The sequence below is a fragment of the Carcharhinus amblyrhynchos genome, chromosome 13, assembly GCF_965287045.1.
Source record: "Carcharhinus amblyrhynchos chromosome 13, sCarAmb.v2.hapA, whole genome shotgun sequence".
Classification (NCBI taxonomy): Eukaryota; Metazoa; Chordata; class Chondrichthyes; order Carcharhiniformes; family Carcharhinidae; genus Carcharhinus; species Carcharhinus amblyrhynchos.
The window spans coordinates 65804448-65827232 of NC_137336.1; the positions used below are offsets into that span (position 1 = coordinate 65804448).

Below are 22785 nucleotides of genomic sequence, written 5' to 3' on the forward strand. Positions count from 1 at the left end.
TAACTATCTAAATGCTTTTTAAAAGATAAAATTGTACCCACCTCTACTACTACCTCCGGCAGCTTGTTCCAGACACTCACCACCCTCTGTGTGAAAAAACTGCCCCTCTGGACACTTTAGTATCTCTCCCCTCTGATCTTAAACCTATGCCCTCTAGTTTTAGACTCCCCTACCTTTGGGAGAAGATATTGACTGTTGAGCTGATCTGTGCCCCTCGTTATTTTATAGACCTCTATAAGATCACCCCTCAGCCTCCTAGGCTCCAGAGAAAAAAATCCCAGTCTATCCAGCGTCTCCTTATAACGCATTCCATCAAGTCCCAGTAGCATCCTAGTAAATCTTTTCTGCACTCTTTCTAGTTTAATAATATCCTTTCTGTAATAAGGTGACCAGAATTGCACACAGTATTCCAAGCGTGGCCTTACCAATGTCTTGTACAACTTCAACAAGACGTCCTAACTGACCGATGAAACCAAAGATACCGAATGCCTTTTTCACCACTCTGTCCACATGTGACTCCTCTTTCAAGGACATATGAACATATGCCCTTACATCTCTTTGTTCTGTAACTCCCCAATGCCCTCCCATTAACTGAGTAAGTCCTGCCCTTGTTCAAAATGCATCACCTCGCATTTGCCTAAACACCATCTGCTATTCGTCAGCCCACTGGCCCAATTGATCAAGATCCCGTTGCAATTGGAGATAACTTTCTTCACTGTCCACTATGCCTCCAATCTTAGTGTCATCTGCAAACTTACTAACCATGCCTCCTATATTCTCATCCAAATCATTAATATAAATGACAAATAACAATGGACCCAGCACTGATCCCTGAGGCACACCGCTGGTCACAAGCCTCCAGTTCGAAAAAAAGTCCTCTGGCTTCTGTCAAGAAGCCAATTTTGTATCCGTTTAGATACCTCATCCTGGATCCAGTGAGAGTTAACCTTATGCAACAATCTACCATGCGATACCTTGTCAAAGGCCTTGCTAAAGTCCAATATCAACTGCATTGCCCTCATCTATTTTCTTGGTTACACCTTCAAAAAACTCAATTAAATTTGTGAGACATGATTTTCCACTCACAAAGCCATGCTGACTGTCCCTAATCAGTCCTTGGTCTCTAAATGCCTGTAGATCCTGTCTCTCAAAATACCTTCCAACAATTTACCCACCACAGATGTGAGGCTCACTGGCCTGTAGTTCCCAGCCTTTTCCTTGCAGCCCTTTTTAAACAAAGGCACAACATTTGCCACTCTCCAATCTTCAAGCACCTCACCCACCACTATCAATGATTCAAATATCTCGGCTAGAGGACCCACAATTTCCTTCCTAGCCTCCCATAACGTCCTGGGATATACTTCATCAGGTCCCGGGGATTTATCCACCTTAATGTGCTTTAAGACTTCCAGCACCTGTTTCTCTGTACTATGTACATTCCTCAAGACATCACTATTTATTTCCCCAAGTTCCCTAACATCCATGCTTTTCTCAACTGTAAATAGTGATGAGAAATATTCATTTAGGATCTCACTCATCTCTTAAGAATCTGCACATAGATGACCTTGTTACTCTTTTGCCTTTTATGTATTTGTAGAAACTTTTTGGATTCTCCTTTGCCTTATCTGCCAAAACAATCTTGTGTCCCCTTTTTGCCCTCCTGATTTCTCTCTTAACTCTACTCCTATACCCCCTATACTCTTCAAGGGATTCACTTGATCCCAGCTGTCTATGCATGTCATATGCCTCTTTCTTCTTCTTGACCAGGGCCTCAATATCCTGAGTCAACCAGGATTCCCTACTTGCCAGCCTTGCCCCTCACTCTAAGAGGAATGTGTTTACCCTGAACCCTGGTTGACACACTTTTGAAAGCTTCCCATTTACCAGACATCCCTTTGCCTTCCCACAGATTCCCCCAATTAAATTTTGAAAGTTCCTGCCTGATACCATCAAAATTGGCCTTGCCCCAATTTAGAATTTTAACTTTTGGGACAGACCTATCATTCTCCATAGCTATCTTAAAACCAATAGAATTATGGTCACTGGTCCCAAAGTGATCCTTTTGTCACCCGCCCTTCCTTATTTCCCAAGAGGAGGCCAAGTTTTGCCCCCTCTCTAGTCGGGCCATCCATATACTGAATGAAGCATATCTCTATTAGGAGAAACTAGCTATGTGCTTTGGAACCAGCCATCAGTTTCCACTGGGCCGACAGCGTATGTGGAAAAACTGTCCTAGCTGTGATACAATCATTAACAAAGTAAAGTAAGGACAGCATATATTTCATCATTGTGCTTTTCCATTGATCATGCCATTGTTCAAGTAATGAGCAGAAAGTTTTTCATGCAGCCACTTTCAAAGGGCTTACATTAGCAAACTGTGCTGTGGAGGGCACAGCTGGCGAAGGGTTGGGGAGGGTCAGCAGCTACCCACTAGCCCACAGCTATTTGGGGGAGGAGGGGTGGGGCGTGCATACAGGCCATTCAGCTAACAGGAACTGTATGACTGATCATAAGCTCGTAGGGGGAGGTAGAGAGCTTCCAGGGGAGGCAGCTGCACTCGCACAGGCGGCTTTCATACGAATTTCCTGAGCTAATGGAAATATTCCAGGAAGAGGAGAAAGAATTGAGTGTTATCTCAACAACTTAATATAAAACTGACTCTGCAAGTGATGACGCCCTCCCCATTTTCCAACTCTAGTGGAAAATGTTAATCAGGATTGAGATTGTCTGTGACTAGGAGCAGACATCCGGTCTCAGATCACCATGGAGTTCGTGCATAGATGAAGACTATATGGCACTTATCACAAACTCCTGAGGAGCCTAACATTCACCCCCATGAAGTTTTTGTGGAAATGCAGTCACATATAATGTAGGAAACATGGCAGTCAATTTACACAGTAAGTTTCTACAAACAACAATGTAATAATGACCAGATCCTTTATTTTAGTGATGTTGGTTGAAGGATAAATATTAGTCAGGAACCACAAAAATCGCACCTGTTCTTCTACTATGTGATGTTTTAAATTCACCTGAGGGGAGAGTTGGGGCCTTATTTAATGTCCATTTGAAAGACTTCACCAGCGACACTGCTCATTTCCTTGGTTTTAAATTGTGTCAGTCAAGAGGTTGTGCCATTCTCTGGATTGGATATCTGACACAGAGGTAGCTCAGCCAAGCACAGCACTTGTATGAAGACAGCAATGGTCTCAGTTTGAATCCTCCTGTTGATTGAGAAGCTGGTCACACCATCCAGTCTCAATGAGAAGTGTAGGACAGCATGCCAGGTTCAGCACCAGGCTTAGCTAACAATGAGGTCCAACCTGGCAAACTAGACCACAGGACTACACTCATGACAAACAGTGGAAGCAGCATGTGATAGGCAGAGCTAAATGATCTCACAACCAACAAATTAGACTTAAGCTCTACAGTCCTGAATGGTGATGGCCAAATAACTGGAGGATGTGGTTGCACAAATATCCTCCCATCCTCAATGACAGGGGAACCCAGCAAAAGACAAGGTTGAAGCATTTGCAAGCAGCTTCAGCCAGAAGTGCAGAGTGGAGATTCATCTCGGCCTCTTCCTGAGGTCCCCAGATTCACAGATGACAGCCATTTTGATTCATTTTGCTTGAAGAAACAGCTAAATGCACTAGCCACAGCAAAGACAAAATCCAAACAGTAGTACTGTGCTTCAGAATTTGCCACTCACCGAGTTGTTCCATACAGCTAACACCTGGAAAATTGCCCAGGTACATCCTGTACACAAAATCCAGCTCAAATCCAATCTAGCCAATTACTGCCTCATCTTCATCAGCAAAATAATGAAAGGTATTGTTAACTGGACTAACTATATAAATACTGTGGCTACAGGAATAAGTTAGAGGCTGTGAATTCTGCAGAGAGTAACTCAACTCCTGATGCAAAAGCCTGTCCACCATCTAAAAGGCACAAATCAGAAATGTGAGGGAATTCTGTCCCCTTGCTTAGTTGAGCGCTACTTGAACAACACCCAAGTAACTCAAAACAATGCATGCCTGAAGCATTCACTCCCTTTACCAATGATGTACAGCGACAGCAGTGTGTACACTGCAACAATTTGCCATGGTTCCTCCGATAGCATCTTCCAAACCTGTGACCTCTACCCTCTAAAAGGACAGAGGGGCAGCATATACTTGGGAACACCACCATCTAGAGGTCCCCTTCCAAGTCACCCACCATCCTGAAATGGAAATATATCACTGTTCCTTCACTTTGCTGCATCAAAATCCTGGACCTCCCTCCCTAACAGCACCATGGATGTACATACACCTCAGGGACTGCAGTGGTTCAAGAAGTTGGTTCCCCCATGACCAATTAGGGGTGGGTCACAAATGTTGGCCTAGCCAGTGATACCCACATCCTGTAAAAGAATTTTTAAAAACAGGTAATGAGGGATATTTGGATAAGATAGCAGAGAGCTAGCAGTTCCTATGGAACTATGAACATTCAGGAGATGGCAACTCCACGTTCAGAAGGGTTGGATAAAAGAAAACATTGGGAAAGGGAAAAAAGCCTCGAGCCAGCTACACATTACTGACTTCAAAGTGAAGGCTCAATGACTTGCCTGTTGTAATTTAATTAAATGAGAAAAATCGCTGCATCAGTGATAACTCAGTTTGATGAAGTAGCCAGGAACTGATTCCATTAGTAATGGAGTTGGGTACACTCTACATTAGTTCAGAGGATCATGAAGATGCTCTTCCAACAACAGAAGATTTTAATTCAGTCAGACTGCATTCTGACCCTTGTGGCTTCTCTTCATTTTAATATGAACGATCTGACATTTTAAACAAACATTTTGATAGATTTCAATTGTCGACAATGAGATGGATCCTGCAGCCACCTCATAACTGTATGAAAATTGCAAAAACCTTTTTCAACTGCCTGACGAATTAGTCTCCCCGTCAGAGACCCAGCACTGCTCACATAGTGAAATGACTGTTATATACTGCGAAGCTTCACTGAAAGCTCTTGTATTGATTAACCTTTTTTTTTGCTGTTTCTATTAATTCTATCTTCATCGGCGCAGGAAAACTGGATGTTTCAATCTACCTATAGCACCTAATATCAGCACAGGGAGCTGCCTAGCATAGCAGAACCAAGCATGGCCTCTTGTTGCTTTGTCAGAGAAATTGTGCCTCAGGGTCGTCCTCAGAAGCCTATTAGATGTCATTTCTCCATTTGCACTAGCCATCCCATGGTCGCTCTGAGTGCTTATTATTTGCTGCACACTTCAGGGCTGTTTAGTAACTGTAGACCTGTGACTGGGCTGGATTGAGACTGTTCAAACTGATTTCATAAGGACTGTCACAGAATGCTGTACACCTTCTGATAAAATTCCTTAATTAGCTTCTGAAAATCAGAGAAATTGCCAGAGTGACTGAATTTTATCACAAAAATAGAAAATGGGCAAAATATTCCTGTGTATTGGTGAAATAATCCTTTTTTTTGTTAAATCTAATGGTTCAAACACTAAAGGTGGCTGTCTTTCACACCCACAGGTAAAAGAGAGTGAAATAAAAAGCATACCAAAAAATTCTTATGTTCTACATATAGAGGACCAGGCACGCTATTCCTTATTATGGTACTTTGCAATGTGCATATTATAGCAAATACATCAATCTTTACAATGGTGTATACTATACCGAAAACACTGATCTTTACAATATCACATACTATAGCGCATGAAATAATCTATACAATAGCATATACAGTAGCGAACACATGTATAATTAGTCGTGCTTATTATAGCAAACACACTAATCCACATCATGCTGTATACTACAGGGAGTCTGCTAATCCATTCTGTAGTCTATATTACAGTCAGCACGCTAATATATATCATGCTGTATATAATAGCAAGCACACCAATTTTTGCAGCAGTGCCTAACAAGGGCACTGATGCTTACAATGATATATTGTAGCGTACATGCCTCCTTACAAGGGCATATATAATTTTGAAATATCTGGAAAGTGTTTCCACCAATTCATAGGCAGCAGGCTGATTTGTTGGAAAGTACACAATCCATTCACTTCTTAAATCCAACCCAGGCTGAAAGGGTGGCAGTCGCCTCCATTTTCTGGCCATGTTAGATAACTTGGGCAATATCAAGTCAACTCTCAAGCCAACTCCTGGGAGCCAAGGACAAAACTGATCTTATTTTAGTACTCCTGACGTGTTGCAAAGATGGACAGTTTGGGAAATGTCACACTATTTTGTACCGAATGTCCTTTGGAGGTTGGGTTACAGTGTCCCTAATCATATATTATCAGACCCAGGAGTGCCTGATGCTGACACTGGGCTGCTAAACTCAGAAGTATTACTTTTCACAGAAACAATGTCCTTCACCTTGATAGGAATAAAATTTGAGGACACAGATATGCCTCTTGATACACCCCACTGTCTTCTAACTACAGGATATACAAGTATAAACTGAGCTGCTGTAAACCCACCTCTGGAATACACATTGGATGTTAACAATTTCTCATAAAGGTGCAGTGATGATCCCAGAACCTTTTATTTCTGCTTGTGATCACCGTCATGGCTCAACATGGAGAATAAAGGTTTGGCAGGACCTAAACATCCACAAAAGATTTTAAACAGGGCCAGGATGAAGAGTCATTGTCAACTCTGCTTCTCTCCACAGATACTGCCTGAGCTTAGAGTATTCCCAGCACTTTCTATTTTTAAAATTATTGCCTGGCATTGTTACCTAGGTTTATATTTAGTAAATGGAAGGAGAATATTAACAGTTCTTTTTAAGGGAAAAATGTTTGAAACAGGCTAAACAATTGAAGGGAAAATGGTGCAAACGTCTACACAAAATCTGTGACCAAGATGAACAGTAAGAGAAACTCCAACTTGAGACTATGGATCATGAGCCCATGTTGTCACCAGCCATGTGCCTGCACTGGAGAACCATACTGTTCAATCCCTAATGGAAAGTGCCACTGTGGATTCTGGAATAGGTGTGTATCAGATATAGATGCAGCGACCCACATAGTTGAATAGTCCTGCACACCCATCCGCAGTCTTAGCGTACAAGTAAAGAATTACTACTTTAGTGAGGAACTGGATGAGGCCGGGGGACTGGCTCCCATGGTATCGTACAATATTGTAAGAAGTCTCACAACACCAGGTTACAGACTTCTTACTATGTTTACCCCAGTCCAATGCCAGCATCTCTACATCATTGTACAATATTGGCAGCTCAACAATTTCAGTGAACTATTGGTTACAACTGACTGAAAAAATTAGGTAAAATAAGACATGATCAGGGTGTGTGCATGACTGGGTGGTGGAATGGGGGTCTTTGACCTCCACTTTAATGAGCTCCACACTGACTGGAGGCAAACAATCACTGCTTTGGTTCATCCAATAAATCAGCAAAGTTAACCCCATTGTTGTGCCTTCTCGAGACTATATTATCTTGCGTCACAGACAGCTATCTGTACAACTGATGTCTCCATCTCTTTGATAGCTACAGTAGTTACTGTACAGAAGGTGTATCTACATCACTTATCCAGTCAGCTGGTTGCAGCCATGTGTGAAGTACACAGGCTCTAAAAATGAAGATAATGAGGTTACAGCCAAAGATTTATTTCATATTAACTCCAAAGTGATTTGTCAAGAATTAAGTAGGATCTGCATGTTCAAACTATTAAATGGTCTACATTTCATTCCAATTTTCAGATTTCTGCATTGCCCACCTGAAAGAACTAAATCCTCATTGGGTGCAGTATCAAGGGTGCTGTTCTCCCATTCTTCACACGCAAGTCAGCAGCCTATTAAATTGTGGAGAGATTAACTTCACTTGACAGCTACACATGTCCATTTGGTCATAGTCGACAGACAGGAAACAAGAACTCCAGCTGACACTTATCCTTTGCTATTCCAATAGCACATAGACTGGCTGCTGGCCTTGGGTGGGATCAACTGAGGCAGCACAATTGAAGCTGTGTTCTTCTCTAAGTGGTTTATACTATATTGGGCAACAACATTACCCCTCTAGGCCATTGGGAAACGTTGTTTAAAAGTGGTACAACTCCAGAAAAATGTACTTCACACATGGCCAGATTTTTGAAACTGAGGTGCTCTAGTTTTAAGCAGCCCGTTAACTCAATTTTCAATCTAGTGAGATGAGGCAGAATTGACTACTCAGACCATATTTAAAGACAGCCAATCCTTTAATAACCTCTTTAAACTTTAATCAAACAGTAAACTCAGAACGGCCTGCTGAGATAAATGCTTTAGCATTTAAAACTCACCCAAGCATTCATAATGACATAATAACCCTTAGGAGAATATCAACAAAGAATACAATTAAAACTGCTTGGGCAATGTTATTTTCCCTAAGCCACACCAGATGACCTGTCAATCAAATCAGTCAACACAGGCTTTTTTTTCTAAAATTCTCACTGACAGCTTCAGGTCTATCTTTTTCATGTTCACAGAGTGGGGGATTTTCAATTATTCAGATTATAACACTTAAACAGACCTTATCCCACCCCCTTCAAGGGCATTTTCATTGACTCCCACACTGCAGTTTAAGACCTTTGCAAAATGACACAGTCATTGCTGCCTTAATGCCACCAAGTTGCCTGTCGCATTTCCTACAAGCAGTGACTATTTCAAAAATACCACGTTGCCTGTGAAGGTCTTGTATAAGGATATATTTAAATCCAAATGTTTTCTTTGTACAATAAAATTGCGTGCATTGTAGCCTCATTTACCCAGTAATCCAAGCGAGCCAAATCTGTGTTGAGTTAGCTGGTGTGATGGTAGGACATAGTACTAGGCAAGGGGAGGATGATGGTGAAAAGACTGGGTGGGAATCTGCACCAATTCAACTGCATTCCCAGCATTGAAAAAAGGGAAGCAAAGAAAATTGATGGGGGCCATTATTTTTAGTGTTCACATGAGAGTGAGGAAATGCTGGAACTCCTCTCATTTCACGCACCCAGCATCAGGGCCAAGCGCCTCCAGGTCTCTCATAGCATTAACCAGCTGCTCCCTCTAAACTGCCCCATTATGCTCAGCCCCCAGATTCAAGTCACCTCATTTTATACATCTGTGATGACAGTTCCACGTTCCACAAAAGCCATCCTCAGACTAATGGATATCCAGTCAGGGGTGGTTTGGTGCAGTTGACCCATGCCTAGTAGGAACTGGATTAGGTTGTACATCAGACCCTTGGGCGGCACAGTAGCACAGTGGTTAGCACTGCTGCTTCATAGCTCCAGGGTCCTGGGTTCGATTCCCGGCTCAGGTCACTGTCTGTGTGGAGTTTGCACATTCTCATTATGTCAGCGTGGGTTTCCTCGGGTACTCCGGTTTCTTCCCACAGTCCAAAGATGTGCGGGTTAGGTTGATTGGCCATGCTAAGAAATTGCCCCTTAGTGTCCAGGGATGTGTAGGTTAGAGGGATTAGTGGGTATAATTTGTAGGGATATGGGGGTAGGGCCTGGGTGGGATTGTGTTTGGTGCAGACTCAAATGGGCTGATGGGCCTCTTTCTGCACAGTAGGGTTCTATGATTCTTTCAGTCAGAAGGCAGGGAAGGCCATTATCCTATCAGTTTGAGCTGCACATGAATCTGGATCTTGTATAAATCCACTGCAACACCCAGTTCCCCTTTGCATCTCTCAGCCTCCCTTTAGTGGCAGCCAGCTCCACATTCTTAACACATTGCTTCAAAATAATTCTCCTGTTTTGTACATATAGCTCAAATTAGAATTTGCTGAACTTGCAGCTTTTAGTTATTGATTGAGAATATTAATGTACCACAATCTGTTCTGCTTGCCATGCAAGTGTTCTCTTTAATTGATCTCCAGCACCAAATAGAAGCATTTCTTTCATATATTTTTAATTTGCTGATGCAGTGGGGCAGCATTCAGTTCAGATCACATGATTGCCCTCACCACTGGGATTCTCTGAAGTTACACATGAGGTTGTCATTGTTTCTCAGGCTTTATTAATAGTTCTGAACAAGACTTGCCTCATCAAACTATGTAATTCTCACGAGCTCCAAATTATATAGCAAAAAATATGGCACTAGTGACAAGGAAGAAGTTCCTCTAGTGATGAACTGTAGAACTCTGAGCAGAGGAGATTTACTCAAATGAGATCAGGGATGAAAGACTTCAGCTGTGTGGGGAGACTAAAAAAAGCTGGGATTGTTATCCTTACAGACTAGAGAAGATTTAATAGCTGTGTTCAAAATCATGAATGGTTTTGATAAAGAGTAAAAATAAGGAGATACTTTCCATTGGCAGGAATCTCAATAATAACAGGGCACAGATTTAAGAACCAGAGGGAAACATAACTTTTTTTTAAACACAGGAAGGTGATGGAAGTAGATTCAATAATAACTTGCAAAAGGAATTGGATAAATCCTTGAAAAAGCCAAAAGATACAAAGCTACAGGGACAGAGCAGGTGAATGAGACTAATTGAAGAGTTTTTTTTTCATCGAGCTGGCAAAATGACCATGGACTGAATGGTCATCATCTGTGCTTATGATTCTATAAATATACAGCAAGTAAATCCCATGCTGAAATGGGTAAAACACAAAGAAATTCCACAACACCAGTTTAAAGTCCAAGCAGGTTTAATTGTAGCAAATGCCGCAAGCTTTCGGGACAGCCTGTCCCTTTGTCAGGTGGCTGGGAGTTACGACCAGAACTCCCAGCCACCTGACGAAGGGATAGGCTGTCCTGAAAGCCTGCGGCATTTCCTACAAATAAACCTGCTTGGACTTTAAACTGGTGTTGTGGAATTTCTTTGTGTTTTACCTCAGTCCAACGCCGGCATCTCCACATCATGACTACCATCGAAATGGGTAAAAGCATATTGTCTGGTCCTGCTGCAAAGAGCAATCCTGGACTAGCTCATTGCTGGCCTTGATGAGTTGATATTGGCTCAGTTGACAGTGCCTTCACAAAAGGCCTTCAGGGCAGATGCGCAATCTCGTCAGGAGGCCAAAGCTCCTGGCTCTCGAATCACTAGTAGTAATTCACGGTAGAAATATCGATGGTGGGTGACAAGGGGACCAGGCACAGTAGCAATGTCTCCCCAGTATTGTAAAGGAGAGCAATGTGCTGTTTCATCAACTAGTGGCAAAGCAGCTGGGATGGATCCATGAGCTATCACTGACAACATCAGGACAGGCAGTTTCTATTATGGGTAGGTGATCTGTCTCGACATATTATCACCGAAGCCGCAGAAGTAGAAATTACATATTGTGACACCCACTCCTGCTGCCCTCCCCTCGAACCAAATCCCCCTGCTCCCCCTACGCCCCAAACAAAATCAGGCTCATTCCTCCATGATTTAGGCTTACGATCAATGAGTGGATTGTTGGACAGGCAGCCTCTTTGTCTCTCAGGTGCCTTCCTTCCTAACAGCGGTCATCAATTTTATGAGAGGGGAAAAAGAGAAAGCACATCTCGACTGTTAGATCAAGCCTTAAGTAGTTTACAGATCAATCAGTCTGATTATCCATTATTACATTCAGTAGTCTTTAACATTACGATATAAATGCACTCTATTGTATTTTGAACACTTGCCGGGGGCCTTTGTGAAAATATCCTTTGAAGGACCAAACACTTAAATTACTTTTCCAATATCCTGCATTTAATCTGCCCGTCACCTCCCAGGTTTTCCCTTCCATCCCATCAGATGCCCGTAGCAAAGCTAAAATTGACCTCGTTGTTGAGGTTAAATTGCTGTGAAATTGAGCAACAGAAATTAGAAATTAGAAACAGCCAGTAACCTTGTAGGGTCACTCCAGGGTATAATAAAACAATGCTCCCTCTGAGTGCAAAGAGGTTTAAATGAAACTAGTCTCGTTTCCAGATCAATTAACTATATTGGTACCATGGGGAACATTGAACCCCCATCAATACACTTGAAAATTGTGCGTTCAATTTTTGTTCAAAACTCCTAACTCATTGCCTTATTCCTTCCATAACTGGGTAGAGATGTGGTCATCAGTATGTCATATAGGTTGTATCTGGTAATTTGCTTACACAGCTTAAGATGTCCTCTCTTCACGACACAAATTTAATTGTTGATCTGCTGGGTGTTTGCTCTCCCAGCTCCCCCCACTAGCCATCAGATTTACCTCCTTTATCTCAATTTCTGAAAATAGCTGACCCCTTGCTGGGGTACTTATCCATAGGCAGAGGGGGGCCTTGCTGAAGTGGCTACCATTTCACAAGGAAGTCCAGGCAGTGAGGGTTGGCAGATTACCAGCTGTGATGAACATCACAGTAAGACCCTACTCTGTTGCTGACTTTACCAGCAGAGGTTGATGCAGAGAGATTAAGAGCAGGGATTCTTTTCTGAGTAATTCTTAAACTTCGGCATGGCAAGACTTACTGGGCAGGAGGCATACTTGCACATGCAGGTGAGTGGAATATCTACTGGGCCAAACACATTGAGCGATCAGTGGACTCTGCTACCGTAGACAAGTGGGGAATAGCACAATCACCATCACATTTTACTGAAATCCCAACAGCAACACTGAAGGATCCCAACCTAATGCCTCCTAGTTATTTCATTTAAATCAGCAAAAAGATGAAATCTTTCGGAAACAAGAACAGGGAAAATAAAATTGCTGTACGATAAAGTCAAGTCTTGCCAGAGACGATGGATTTCCCCCTCTGACCACCACTTTCATTGATAAAACATAAATAACAATTAATTTTCCCCCTCCCACATCTCAAACTAGCAATGAATTCTCCGCAGAGCACAACAGTCCAAAGGCAATGTAACAGAAGTTTGCCAATAATGGGTCACACTAAAAGAAAGGTTTCTGCAATGCTGGCCAAGATTGATTACTGTTGAAAGAAGCAAGGTATTATGTTTTTCTTTAATTGTGAACTATTATTGAAGAGTCAATGCCCACTGTACAGTACACCACCAAGGCTGAAGTGAGATGGCAACGTAGTCAGGAAACAATATCTTTATGCACAGTGTTGTTGGAGCATGGAATGTTCTGCCACAGCTCTTAAAGGGAAGAGTAGGAAGACATTTGACGTACAGCAGGGAGCTGGGAATAATGAGATGCTTTGGTATGTGTATACAAACAACCAGTACTCGCACAATGGGCCAAATGGCCTCCTCCTGTGTTATAAAATTCCATGATTTTATGCTGATTGGGTGATGTTTAAGAAGACTGCAGAGTGTCAGAAGCAGGAGGGAGTGAAGTTTGAAGGTGGTTAGGAGGGATTAAAAACAAAATAATGTGCCTCCTTAAACCAGCTCTTACGTCAAATCAGCAATGAACCATGATAAATTCGGATGCTCCTTATTGTCAATTGTTGGAACTCTATGGTACTAATTACCTGTACAATAGCAGAGTTAACCTCTAATTCCTGTCTATTCTAACAAGATCTTATTTTACTAATATTACATGGGAACTAATAAGGATTTCATCTTAAATAATATCTACAGTTACTGGATCTTTTTTGCTCCTAGCCAGGAAGACTTCCGCATTGATTATCCTTGGTCAAAATCTCAGTGGATGGATGTTTTGGTGATTGAAGCTTGTAGCATCAATGTAGAGGGCCACCTTCTTGCATTCAGGCCATAACCTGACTGCTGATATGAGGACCTAGATTTCCTCGGGCTCGGCTGTTGTTTGCCCTCTGCAGCTTCTGAATCTTATGTTTGTGCGCTACTATCCTGCTGGCCTCTATTTAATGAGCAGGAAGCGTGACCTCTATCTGGTCAGCTATTGTAAAAAATGCACAAGATTTGTATGTAACTATTGTATTCAGTGGCTGCCATTTTTACACATTTTTGAAGTATGGTATTAAACACAATTGCAATCAAATTATAATGGCACTTTCAGAATTTCCTTCCTCTTCTAACCCATCACTGGCTCAAAATCCTCCTTGATGAGGAAATGAAGACCGTGGAGAATTAAAATACACAGAAATACTAGAGGGCATCTTGCTACTGAAAGTCCATGTGATTCTGCTCACCAAATTGAGCAAAGGCAACTTTGCCTTTGGGATAAGTGGAGAAGCATAGGATGGCATATGGAACATGCAAATATGGTGGATGGCATGGCTTGGCATGTGGAAATGAGGAGCTATAAGGGGTGGGTGGAAGGATATAGTCTGGCATAGGGGACATGAAGTGGCATGGGGAGAGAGAGTGTGTGTGTGTGTGTGTGTGTGTGTGTGTGTGTGTGTGTGTGTGTGTGTGTGTGTGTGTGTGTGTGTGTGTGTGTGTGTGTGTGTGTGTGTAAGGGTGGCTTTTTTTTTTCATTATAACTGGGACGAAGTCCTTGACTATAGAGATGGGCTTTTTAAACAGCCCACCTCAGCACCTAAAGTTTCAAAGTTTATTTATTAATGTTACAAGTAGGCTTACATTAACATTGCAATGACCTTACTGTGAAAATCCCCTAGTAGCCACATGTCGGCACCAGTTCACGTACACTGAGGGAGAATTTAGCATGGCCAATGCACCTAACCACCACACCTTTCGGACTGTGGGAGGACTGTGTGAAGAAATAGGACCTATAAAAGGTGAAGAGGGAAAAGTTTGTGCGGAACTGGCAGAAATGGCAGAGGTGCTTAATGAATACTTTACCTCGGTATGCACGGTGGAAAATGATCTAGGTGGTTGTACTGCAGGTTTGCGGCGGACTGAAAAGATTCAGTATGTGGACATTAAGAAAGAGGATGTGTTGGAACTTTTGAATAGCATCAAGGTAGATAAGTTGCCGGGACTGGATGGGATGTACCCCCAGATTACTGTGGGACACAAGGAAAGAGATTGCAGAGCCCCTGGCCATGATCGTCAATGGAGACAGGACAGGTTCTGGAGGATCGGAGGATTGCAGATGTGGTTCCTATTTTCAAGAAAGGGAACAGGGATAGCCCAGGAAATTACCGACCGGTGAGTCTAACCTCAGTGGTTGATAAGTTGATGGAGAGGATCCTGAGGGACAGGATTTATGAACATTTAGAGAAGTTTAGTATGATCAAAAGTAGTCAGCACAGCTTTGTCAAGGGCAGGTCGTGCCTTACGAGCCTGGTTGAGTTCTTTGAAAATGTGACTAAACACATTGACGAAGGAAGAGCGCTGGATGTGGTTTATATGGACTTCAGCAAGGCATTTGATAAGGTCCCCCAAGCAAGAATTCTTGAGAAAGTGAGAGGGCATGGGATCCAAGGGGCTGTTGCCTTGTGGATCCAGAACTGGCTTGCCTGCAGAAGGCAGAGAGTGGTTGTGAATGGGTCTTTTTCTGCATGGAGGCCAGTCACTAGTGGGGTGCCCCAGGGATCTGTTCTGGGACCCTTGCTGATTATAATTTTCAAAAATGACCTGGATGAGGAAGTGGAGGGATGGGATGGGAAGGCTGGTGGTGTTGTGGATAGTCTGGAGGGATATCAGAAGTCTTGTATCAAGAGATACAAGACTGGGCAGAGAAGTGGCAGATGGACTTCCACCAGGATAAATGTGTAGTGGTCCATTTTGGCAAGTCCAATGGGATGAAGGAGTATAATGTCAGGGGTAAGACTCTTAGCAGCACAGAGGATCAGAAGGACCTTGGGGTCCAGGTCCATAGGACTCCTAAATTGGCCTCATAGGTGGAGGATGTGGCCAAGAAGGCATATGGTGTCCCAGTTTTCATTAATCGAGGGACTGAGTTGAGGAGTCGGGAGATAATGCTGCAGCTTTTTAAGACCCTAGTCAGACCCCACTTGCAGTACTGTGCACAGTTCAGGTTGCCTCAAGAAAGATGTGGAAGCTATTGAAAGGGTGCAGAGGAGATTTACAAGGATGTTGCCTGGATTGGGTGGCATGCCTTATGAGGATAGGTTGAGGGAGCTCGGTCTTTTCTCCCTGGAGAGACGAAGGATGAGAGGTGACCTGATAGCGGTTTATAAGATATTGAGAGGCACAGATCGGGAGGATTCTCAGAGGCTATTTCCCAGCGCTGAAATGGTCACTACGAGAGGACACAGGTTTAAGGTGCTGGTGAGTAGGTACAGAGGAGATGTCAGGGGTAAGTTTTTCACTCAGAGGGTGGTGGGTGAGTAGAATCGGCTGCCGTCGGTAGTGGTGACTTTTGGATGAGTACATGGGATTTAATGGGATTGAGGGTTATAGATAGGCCTAGTAGGTAGGGATATGATCAGCGCAACTTGTGGGCCAAAGGGCCTGTTTGTGCTCTAGTGTTCTATATATTCTACATAAGAAACAGAGCACCCGGAGGAAACACATGCAGATACGGAGAAACATGCAGATTCCACACAGACAGTGACCCAATCCAGGAATCGAACCTGGGTCCCTGGCGCTGTGAGGCAGCAATGCTAACAACAGTGCCATCATGGTAACCCCTTGTGGCTCCCTTTGATCTCTTTTCTGGACCTGCTGGCCAGACTGTAGCTCACACCATCCATTTGACATTGAAGATCCCATTTTTCTGTGCACTTTCTCCCAACGTGAGCGCAAAAGGCTGGATATTTTCTCAACTTCTGACTGTGAAAGTTTCTACAGATATGTAAAGAGAGAAAGATAGACAAAAATGAATGCAGGCCCCTTACAGTCAGAAACAAGAGAATTCATAATATGGAATAAAGAAATGGCTGAGGAATTAAATTTGTACTTTGCTTCACTTTTCACAAAGGAAGACATGAATAATGTACCAGAATTGCTGAGAGAAACATGTTTTAGTGAGGAGCTGAAGGAATCAGCATTAGTAGAGAAATGGCTTTGGGGAAATTGAAGGGATTGTAGGTGGATAATCTTCAGGTCCTGATAATCTTCATCCCAGAGTACTTAAGGAAGTGGCCCTGGAAACAGTAGATGCATTGGTGGTTATTTTCCAAAATTCTTTGGACTCTGGAATAGTTCCTACAGATTGAAGGCTAGGGAATGTAAGCCCTCTATTCAAAAAGGAAGGGAGAGAGGAAACAGGGAAATATGGACTAGTGAGCCTAACATCAGAACTGGGAAGTTGCTAGGGTATTTTTCTGATTGGCAGTCAATGACTAGTGGGGTTCTGCAGGGACCTGGGCTCGGACCCCAACTGTTCACATTAATGATTTGGAAGTGGGAACTGAATGTATTATCTCCAAATCTGAAGATGATGCATAGTTGGGTGGGGGGGGTGAGCTGTGAAGAGGATGCTTCAGTGTGTGATTTGGATAGGCTGTGTGTGGGCATCTGCATGGCAGATGCCATATAATGTGGATAAACGTGAGGTTATCCACCGGTAGCAAAAACAGGAAGACAGATTATTACTTGAATGGGTGTAAATTGAGAGAGGTAGATACTCAACAAGACCTTGGAGTCCTCATGCATCAGTTCGCTGAAAGTAAGCATGCAGATAGACAGGCAGCAAAGGAGGCAAATGGTACGTTGACCTTCATAGTGAGAGAATTTGAGTGTACGGAAAGGGATGTTTTGCTGCAGTTGTATAGGGCATTGGTGAAGCCACACCTGGCATATTGTGTGCAGTCTTGGGGTTCTTATATGAGGAAGGATGTCCTTGTTATAGAAGGAGTACAGCGTGGGTTTACCAAACTGATTCCTGGGATTGCAGGTCTGTCATACGAGTAGAGACTAAATCAGTTAGGATTATATTCACGGGAGTTTAGAAGACAGAGGGGGGATCTCATAGACACTTATAAAATTGTAACAGGGTTAGAAAGATTAGATTCAGAAAGAATGTTCCCAAGGTGGTGGACTCCAGAAGTAGGGATCATAGTTTGAGGATAAGGGGTAAATCTTTTACAACTGAGCCAAGGAGAAATTACTTCACCAACAGGGTGGTGCATTTATGGAATTTATTACCATAAAATGTAGTTGAGGCCAAAGCGTTGTCTAATTTCAAGAAGAAATTAGATACAGCTTTTGGAGCTGAAGGGATCAAGGAATATGCGAGAAAGGGGGGATCAGGATATTGAATTTGATGATCAACCATGATCAAAATGAATGGCAGAGCAAGCTCAAAGGGCCAAATGGCCTATTCCTGCTTCTAGTTTCTATGACTCCAGCTATCTGCCTCCACAATGAAAATACATGATGGTATTTCTGCTTAGAATATACTATTATGCAAAAAGGTGGTGTAGGGTTTTTGGTTATGTTCAGAAGTTAACGAACATCTCTTTTTATAGTGAAGTGTATCAGTTACCGACCAATCTGTCTCCCTATCATTGCTACTGAAGTGGGTAACCTCATTTATCCACATTATATTGGCATCTGCCATGCAGATGCCCACACACACAGCCTGTCCAAATCACACTGAAGCATCACTGTATCCCCATCACAACCCACCCTCCCACCTAACTTTGCATCCTCTGAAAATCTGGAGATAATACATTCAGTTCCCTCTTCCAGATCATTAACATTTAATGTGAACAGTTGGGGGTCCTAGCACAGATCCCTTACTTAGTAAAGGTTGATTTCAGCCTATTTGTTACAGCAGAAGTCTTAAAATCTGAAGTCTTGCCTTATGATTCTGTGTTGGTCACTGGGAAATTCATATCGATTTTAAAAGTCATCAGTCTCTTTAGGAACTGTAACAACATATATTTTTGTGATATGCGTTAGCCTTGGTTTAGTTAGTAGCATTCTTAACACAAACAGAAGAGCACGGACTGAAGCCCCACTCCAGAGTCTTTTTCAAATAGTCACCCAATTTTTGGCATCCTCCTGAAAGGGAAGATGGGGCATCAGTTTAATGTCTCATCCACTTTCCTCAGTACTACACTGCATTTCATCCTAGACTTCTATGCTCGAATCCTGAGAGGATTTCCCAAGGACAACTGAGAAAGATCCGGTCCTTGCAAGACCAGCATAAAATGGTAACCTTACCCTCATGGACACAATACTGACAACCACCATTTATATGAAGTTGGGAGAATGAGCCTCGTGTGCTGGCAATTCCTGCCTCCAAAGGTATATACATACCTTTGTGTATGTGCTGCAATTTAAACAGGGTATCAGTGGGCCCTGCAAGAGCACTGTGAGCTTCTGAAGCTGGTCTTATTCTTTGCACCATTGAATTGGTGACAGAGTAAGATGACAGGCCTCTTTAGTAATTCACCCTTGTCAGGTTTTCCGCTACATAAAACATTAGCGGCAACACCGTCATGCCAATCAATTTCAGTTAACCCTTTGATACAGATGCTAGAGATATTTATTTCCCCTGCCTGCGAGGGACAGATCAGTGGCAGCAAAACAACAGAGCACGTTTGGTGATACATTAAACTTAGGAGTGCTGTCAGCTTTACACAGAACCTACAAACAGCTCAATTGGAGTCATACTTTTTTAAAACCACCTCATGTGTCTCAAATCAAATACCTCGGGGCACAGAAGAGACATAAAAGACCTAAATGCATAACAATGAGGAGTTTATGGTGGAGCATGAGCAATACAGGGCACGACTGCTGCAATAAATAAAACAAAAGTCAATAACTCAGGAGAGAGTTTAATGCAGGCAATATTCAGTATGTGCACAGCATCCTGAATTCCTGATATATTGCCTTCAAAATATTCAGCAAGAGCCACCCCCCCCGCAACATCCCAATACATTTAATGATTTTCTTGTCCCCAGGTGTTTTTAAGGGGCAGCCAGATAACCAGGGGGATGAGGCAAATGGAAGGTCACGCTGACAGGGTTAGCTAAAGAAGTTGGAAGGATGCTCATGCAGAACACAAACACTGGCATGGGCCAGCGGGGGCTGAATAGCCTGTTATTGTGCAGTCCATTCTTTGTCGAGTTAACTGATAATGCAAGAGTGGCAGGCTGTGTCACCTTATACACTGTCACGTGAACTATGGTGTCAGATCAGGAGTAAAACCTCATTTCAACAATTTTATTCATCCAGAAGGGATCCGCTATATTCAGGGGTGTAAAGGTAAGTCCTTTACATTTAAGGAAATGTCTTATTTTTTAATAAACAAAATTAAAATTTGGTATTTGACCATTTAAGTAAGTAAGAAAATGTGCTGTTCAGAACATTATCAAGAGGGATCAGTCAGCAACTTCTCAGCTTGATCCCTGGCCTGTGATGTGATCTCAATCACGGTGGAGAAAGAGGGAAAGGTTTAATTTTCCCAACACAAAATCAATTAGGATTCTGTTTCCTGATTGCTTATCTGAGCCAGAAAATGTCAGCTCAGCGTCAGTTCTAATGCCAAGGATCGCTCAGACACGAGCGTGACTACTTTACACATAATATGCACCCTCAATCACTTTTTCTGTTGACTTGACCAATTCTGGGTACAGGAGAAGGCCATTTAATCCTTCAAACCTGTTTTACCATTCAATCGGGTAACAGCTGATCTATATTTTAAGTCAATCTACCCACATCAGTTCCACAACCTTCAATACCTCAGAACAGTCTATAAATCTTAGGGTTGACATTTTTAATTGATCCCCGCCCTTAACAGCTTTTTGTTTGGAGGGAGATCCAAATTTCCACAGCCTGCACAAAGTGTTTCCTGGCCATCTCAGCTGGGGTAAATGTTGAGTTATGTGGCCCCTGTTCGGGATTGAGGTCTTGGCAAATATTTAGTAGTATAAATTATTCTAAGCATCATGTATTCAACAGCTGTACTAATTGCACAACACTAATAGCACCATTAACAAAGATCTTCTACAAAGTCTCCTGAACCCCTCTCCCAGAACCATCAGCTGTAGAAGGAACAATAGTTCAACAGCAGTCTGGAAAAATAATGATTTCATTCATTCAGGTCACACAGTGAGCACCAAGATGGATGACACATCGTTCAGAAATCATTGAACGATCTGGGATTATTGAGGACCCTGACCTCTGACGGTAACAGCCCTGCTCTCTGCTGTTGATAGAATATATCAAAGCCACTTTTAGTTAGGGTGAACAGCCAATTCAAGACTGGATTAGTAAGGCTTGTGAGCCTTCAGCTGTCAAAAGGCAGATTTGCAGTGAAGTTGAATTTGTGAAAGGAAATAAAGTATAATGGCCATAATATAAATAGAGATTGTCATTTTAATGTTTTTGATTTAACTCGCTGTTAAAATGGGTTTTCAGGTTCCCTTTTCTGACAACAATGGGGAGAAGATTTTTAAAATTAAAATCTTTTGTTTTTCATGTAAGGGTTTGTACATTTTAACTAGGCAGCCAGAAATGGTCATCCCATTGTTGTGACTCCCCCATTCTATTTGTCACAGTTTGCCAGTGCGCTTGGTCCAACATCGCCTGTTAATCTCTCACCCTGCATTCTGCACTAAGTTAGTAGGGTTACATCCAAAGAACAAAGAATAAAGAAAATTACAGCACAGGAACAGGCCCTTTGGCCCTCCAGGCCTGCACCGACCATACTGCCAGACTCAATAAAAACCCCCTACCCTTCTGGGGACGATATCCCTCTATTCCCATCTCATTCACGTACTTGTCAAAACGCCCCTTAAAAGACACTACCGTATCTGCTTCCACTACCTTCCCTGGCAACAAGTTCCAGGCACCCAATACTCTGAGTAAAAAATCTGCCTTGCACATCTCCTTTAAACCTTGTCCCTTGCATCTTAAACCTACGCCCCCTAGTAATTGACTCTTCCACCCTGGGAAAAAGCTTCTGACTATCACTCTGTCCATGCTTGTCATAATCTTGTAGACTTCTATCAGGTCTCCCCTCAAACTCTGTCGCTCCAGTGAGAACAAACCAAATTTCTCCAACCTCTCCTCATAGCTAATGCCCATCATACCAGGCAACATCCTGGTAAATCTTTTCTGTACCCTCTCCAAAGCCTTCACATCCTTCTGGTAGTGTGGCGACCAGAATTGAACACTATATTCCAAGTGTGACCTAACTAAGGTTCTATAAATCTGCAACATGACTTGCCAATTTTTAAACTCAATATCATGCCATATGCCTTCTTGACCACCTTCTCCACATGCATTGCCACTTTCAGTGACTTATGTACCTGTATTCCCAGATCCCTTTATCTACCAATACTCTTAAGGGTTCCGCCATTGACTGTATATTTCCTAACCATATTAGATCTTCCAAAATGCATTGCCTCACATTTGTCTGGATTAAACTCTGTCGCTCCAGTGAGAACAAACCAAACAACACCAGGTTAAAGTCCAATAGGTTTATTTGGTAGCAAATGCCACCATCTTTCAGGGCTCTGACCCTTTGTCAAGTGAGTGGGGAGTTCTGATCACAAACAGGGCATATAAAAGGTACACACTCAGTTTACAGAATACCGATTAAAATGCGAGTCTTTACACCCAATCAAGTCTTAAAGTTGCAGACAATATGAGTGGAGGTAGCATTAAGCATAGGTTAAAGAGAGATTTAAGAGATGTGATTAAGCATAGGTTAAAGACACATTTCTTTAACCTATGCTTAATGCTATCTCCACTCATATAGTCCGCACCTTTAAGACTTGATTAGTTGTAAAGACTCGTATTCTAATCTATATTCTGTAAATTGAGTGTGCGCCTTTATACGCCCTGTTTGTGATCAGAACTCCCTACTCACCTGATGAAGGGGAAGAGCCCTGAAAGCTAGTGGTGTTTGTTTGCTACCAAATAAACCTGTTGGACCTTAACCTGGTATTGTGAGACTTCTTACTGTGACCTCCCCTGTAACCAGCGAGGATACAAAGATTTCTCTCAAGGCCCCAGCAATTTCCTTCCTTGCCTCTCTCAGTATTCTGGGGTATATCCCATCAGGCCCTAGTGATTTATCCACCTTAATGTTTCTCAAGAATCCCAGTACCTG

The 22785-nt window shown here is 42.6% G+C and overlaps 1 protein-coding gene across 5 annotated transcripts in view; it reads right to left on the reverse strand.

Moving 5' to 3' along the window:
• LOC145351957 (serine/threonine-protein phosphatase 2A 55 kDa regulatory subunit B beta isoform) overlaps positions 1-22785 on the reverse strand; it is a 512592-nt gene that overhangs the window by 143449 nt on the left and 346358 nt on the right. The window contains exon 1 of one of the 5 annotated variants that reach the window (XM_080201787.1): positions 16346-16429. The exons of the other annotated variants lie outside the window; for them this stretch is intronic. Within the exon in view, the coding sequence (XP_080057913.1) occupies positions 16346-16394 (49 nt within the window). The 5' untranslated portion in view covers positions 16395-16429. Of the gene's footprint in view, positions 1-16345; positions 16430-22785 lie in introns of those variants that run through there. 5 annotated transcript variants of the gene reach the window in all.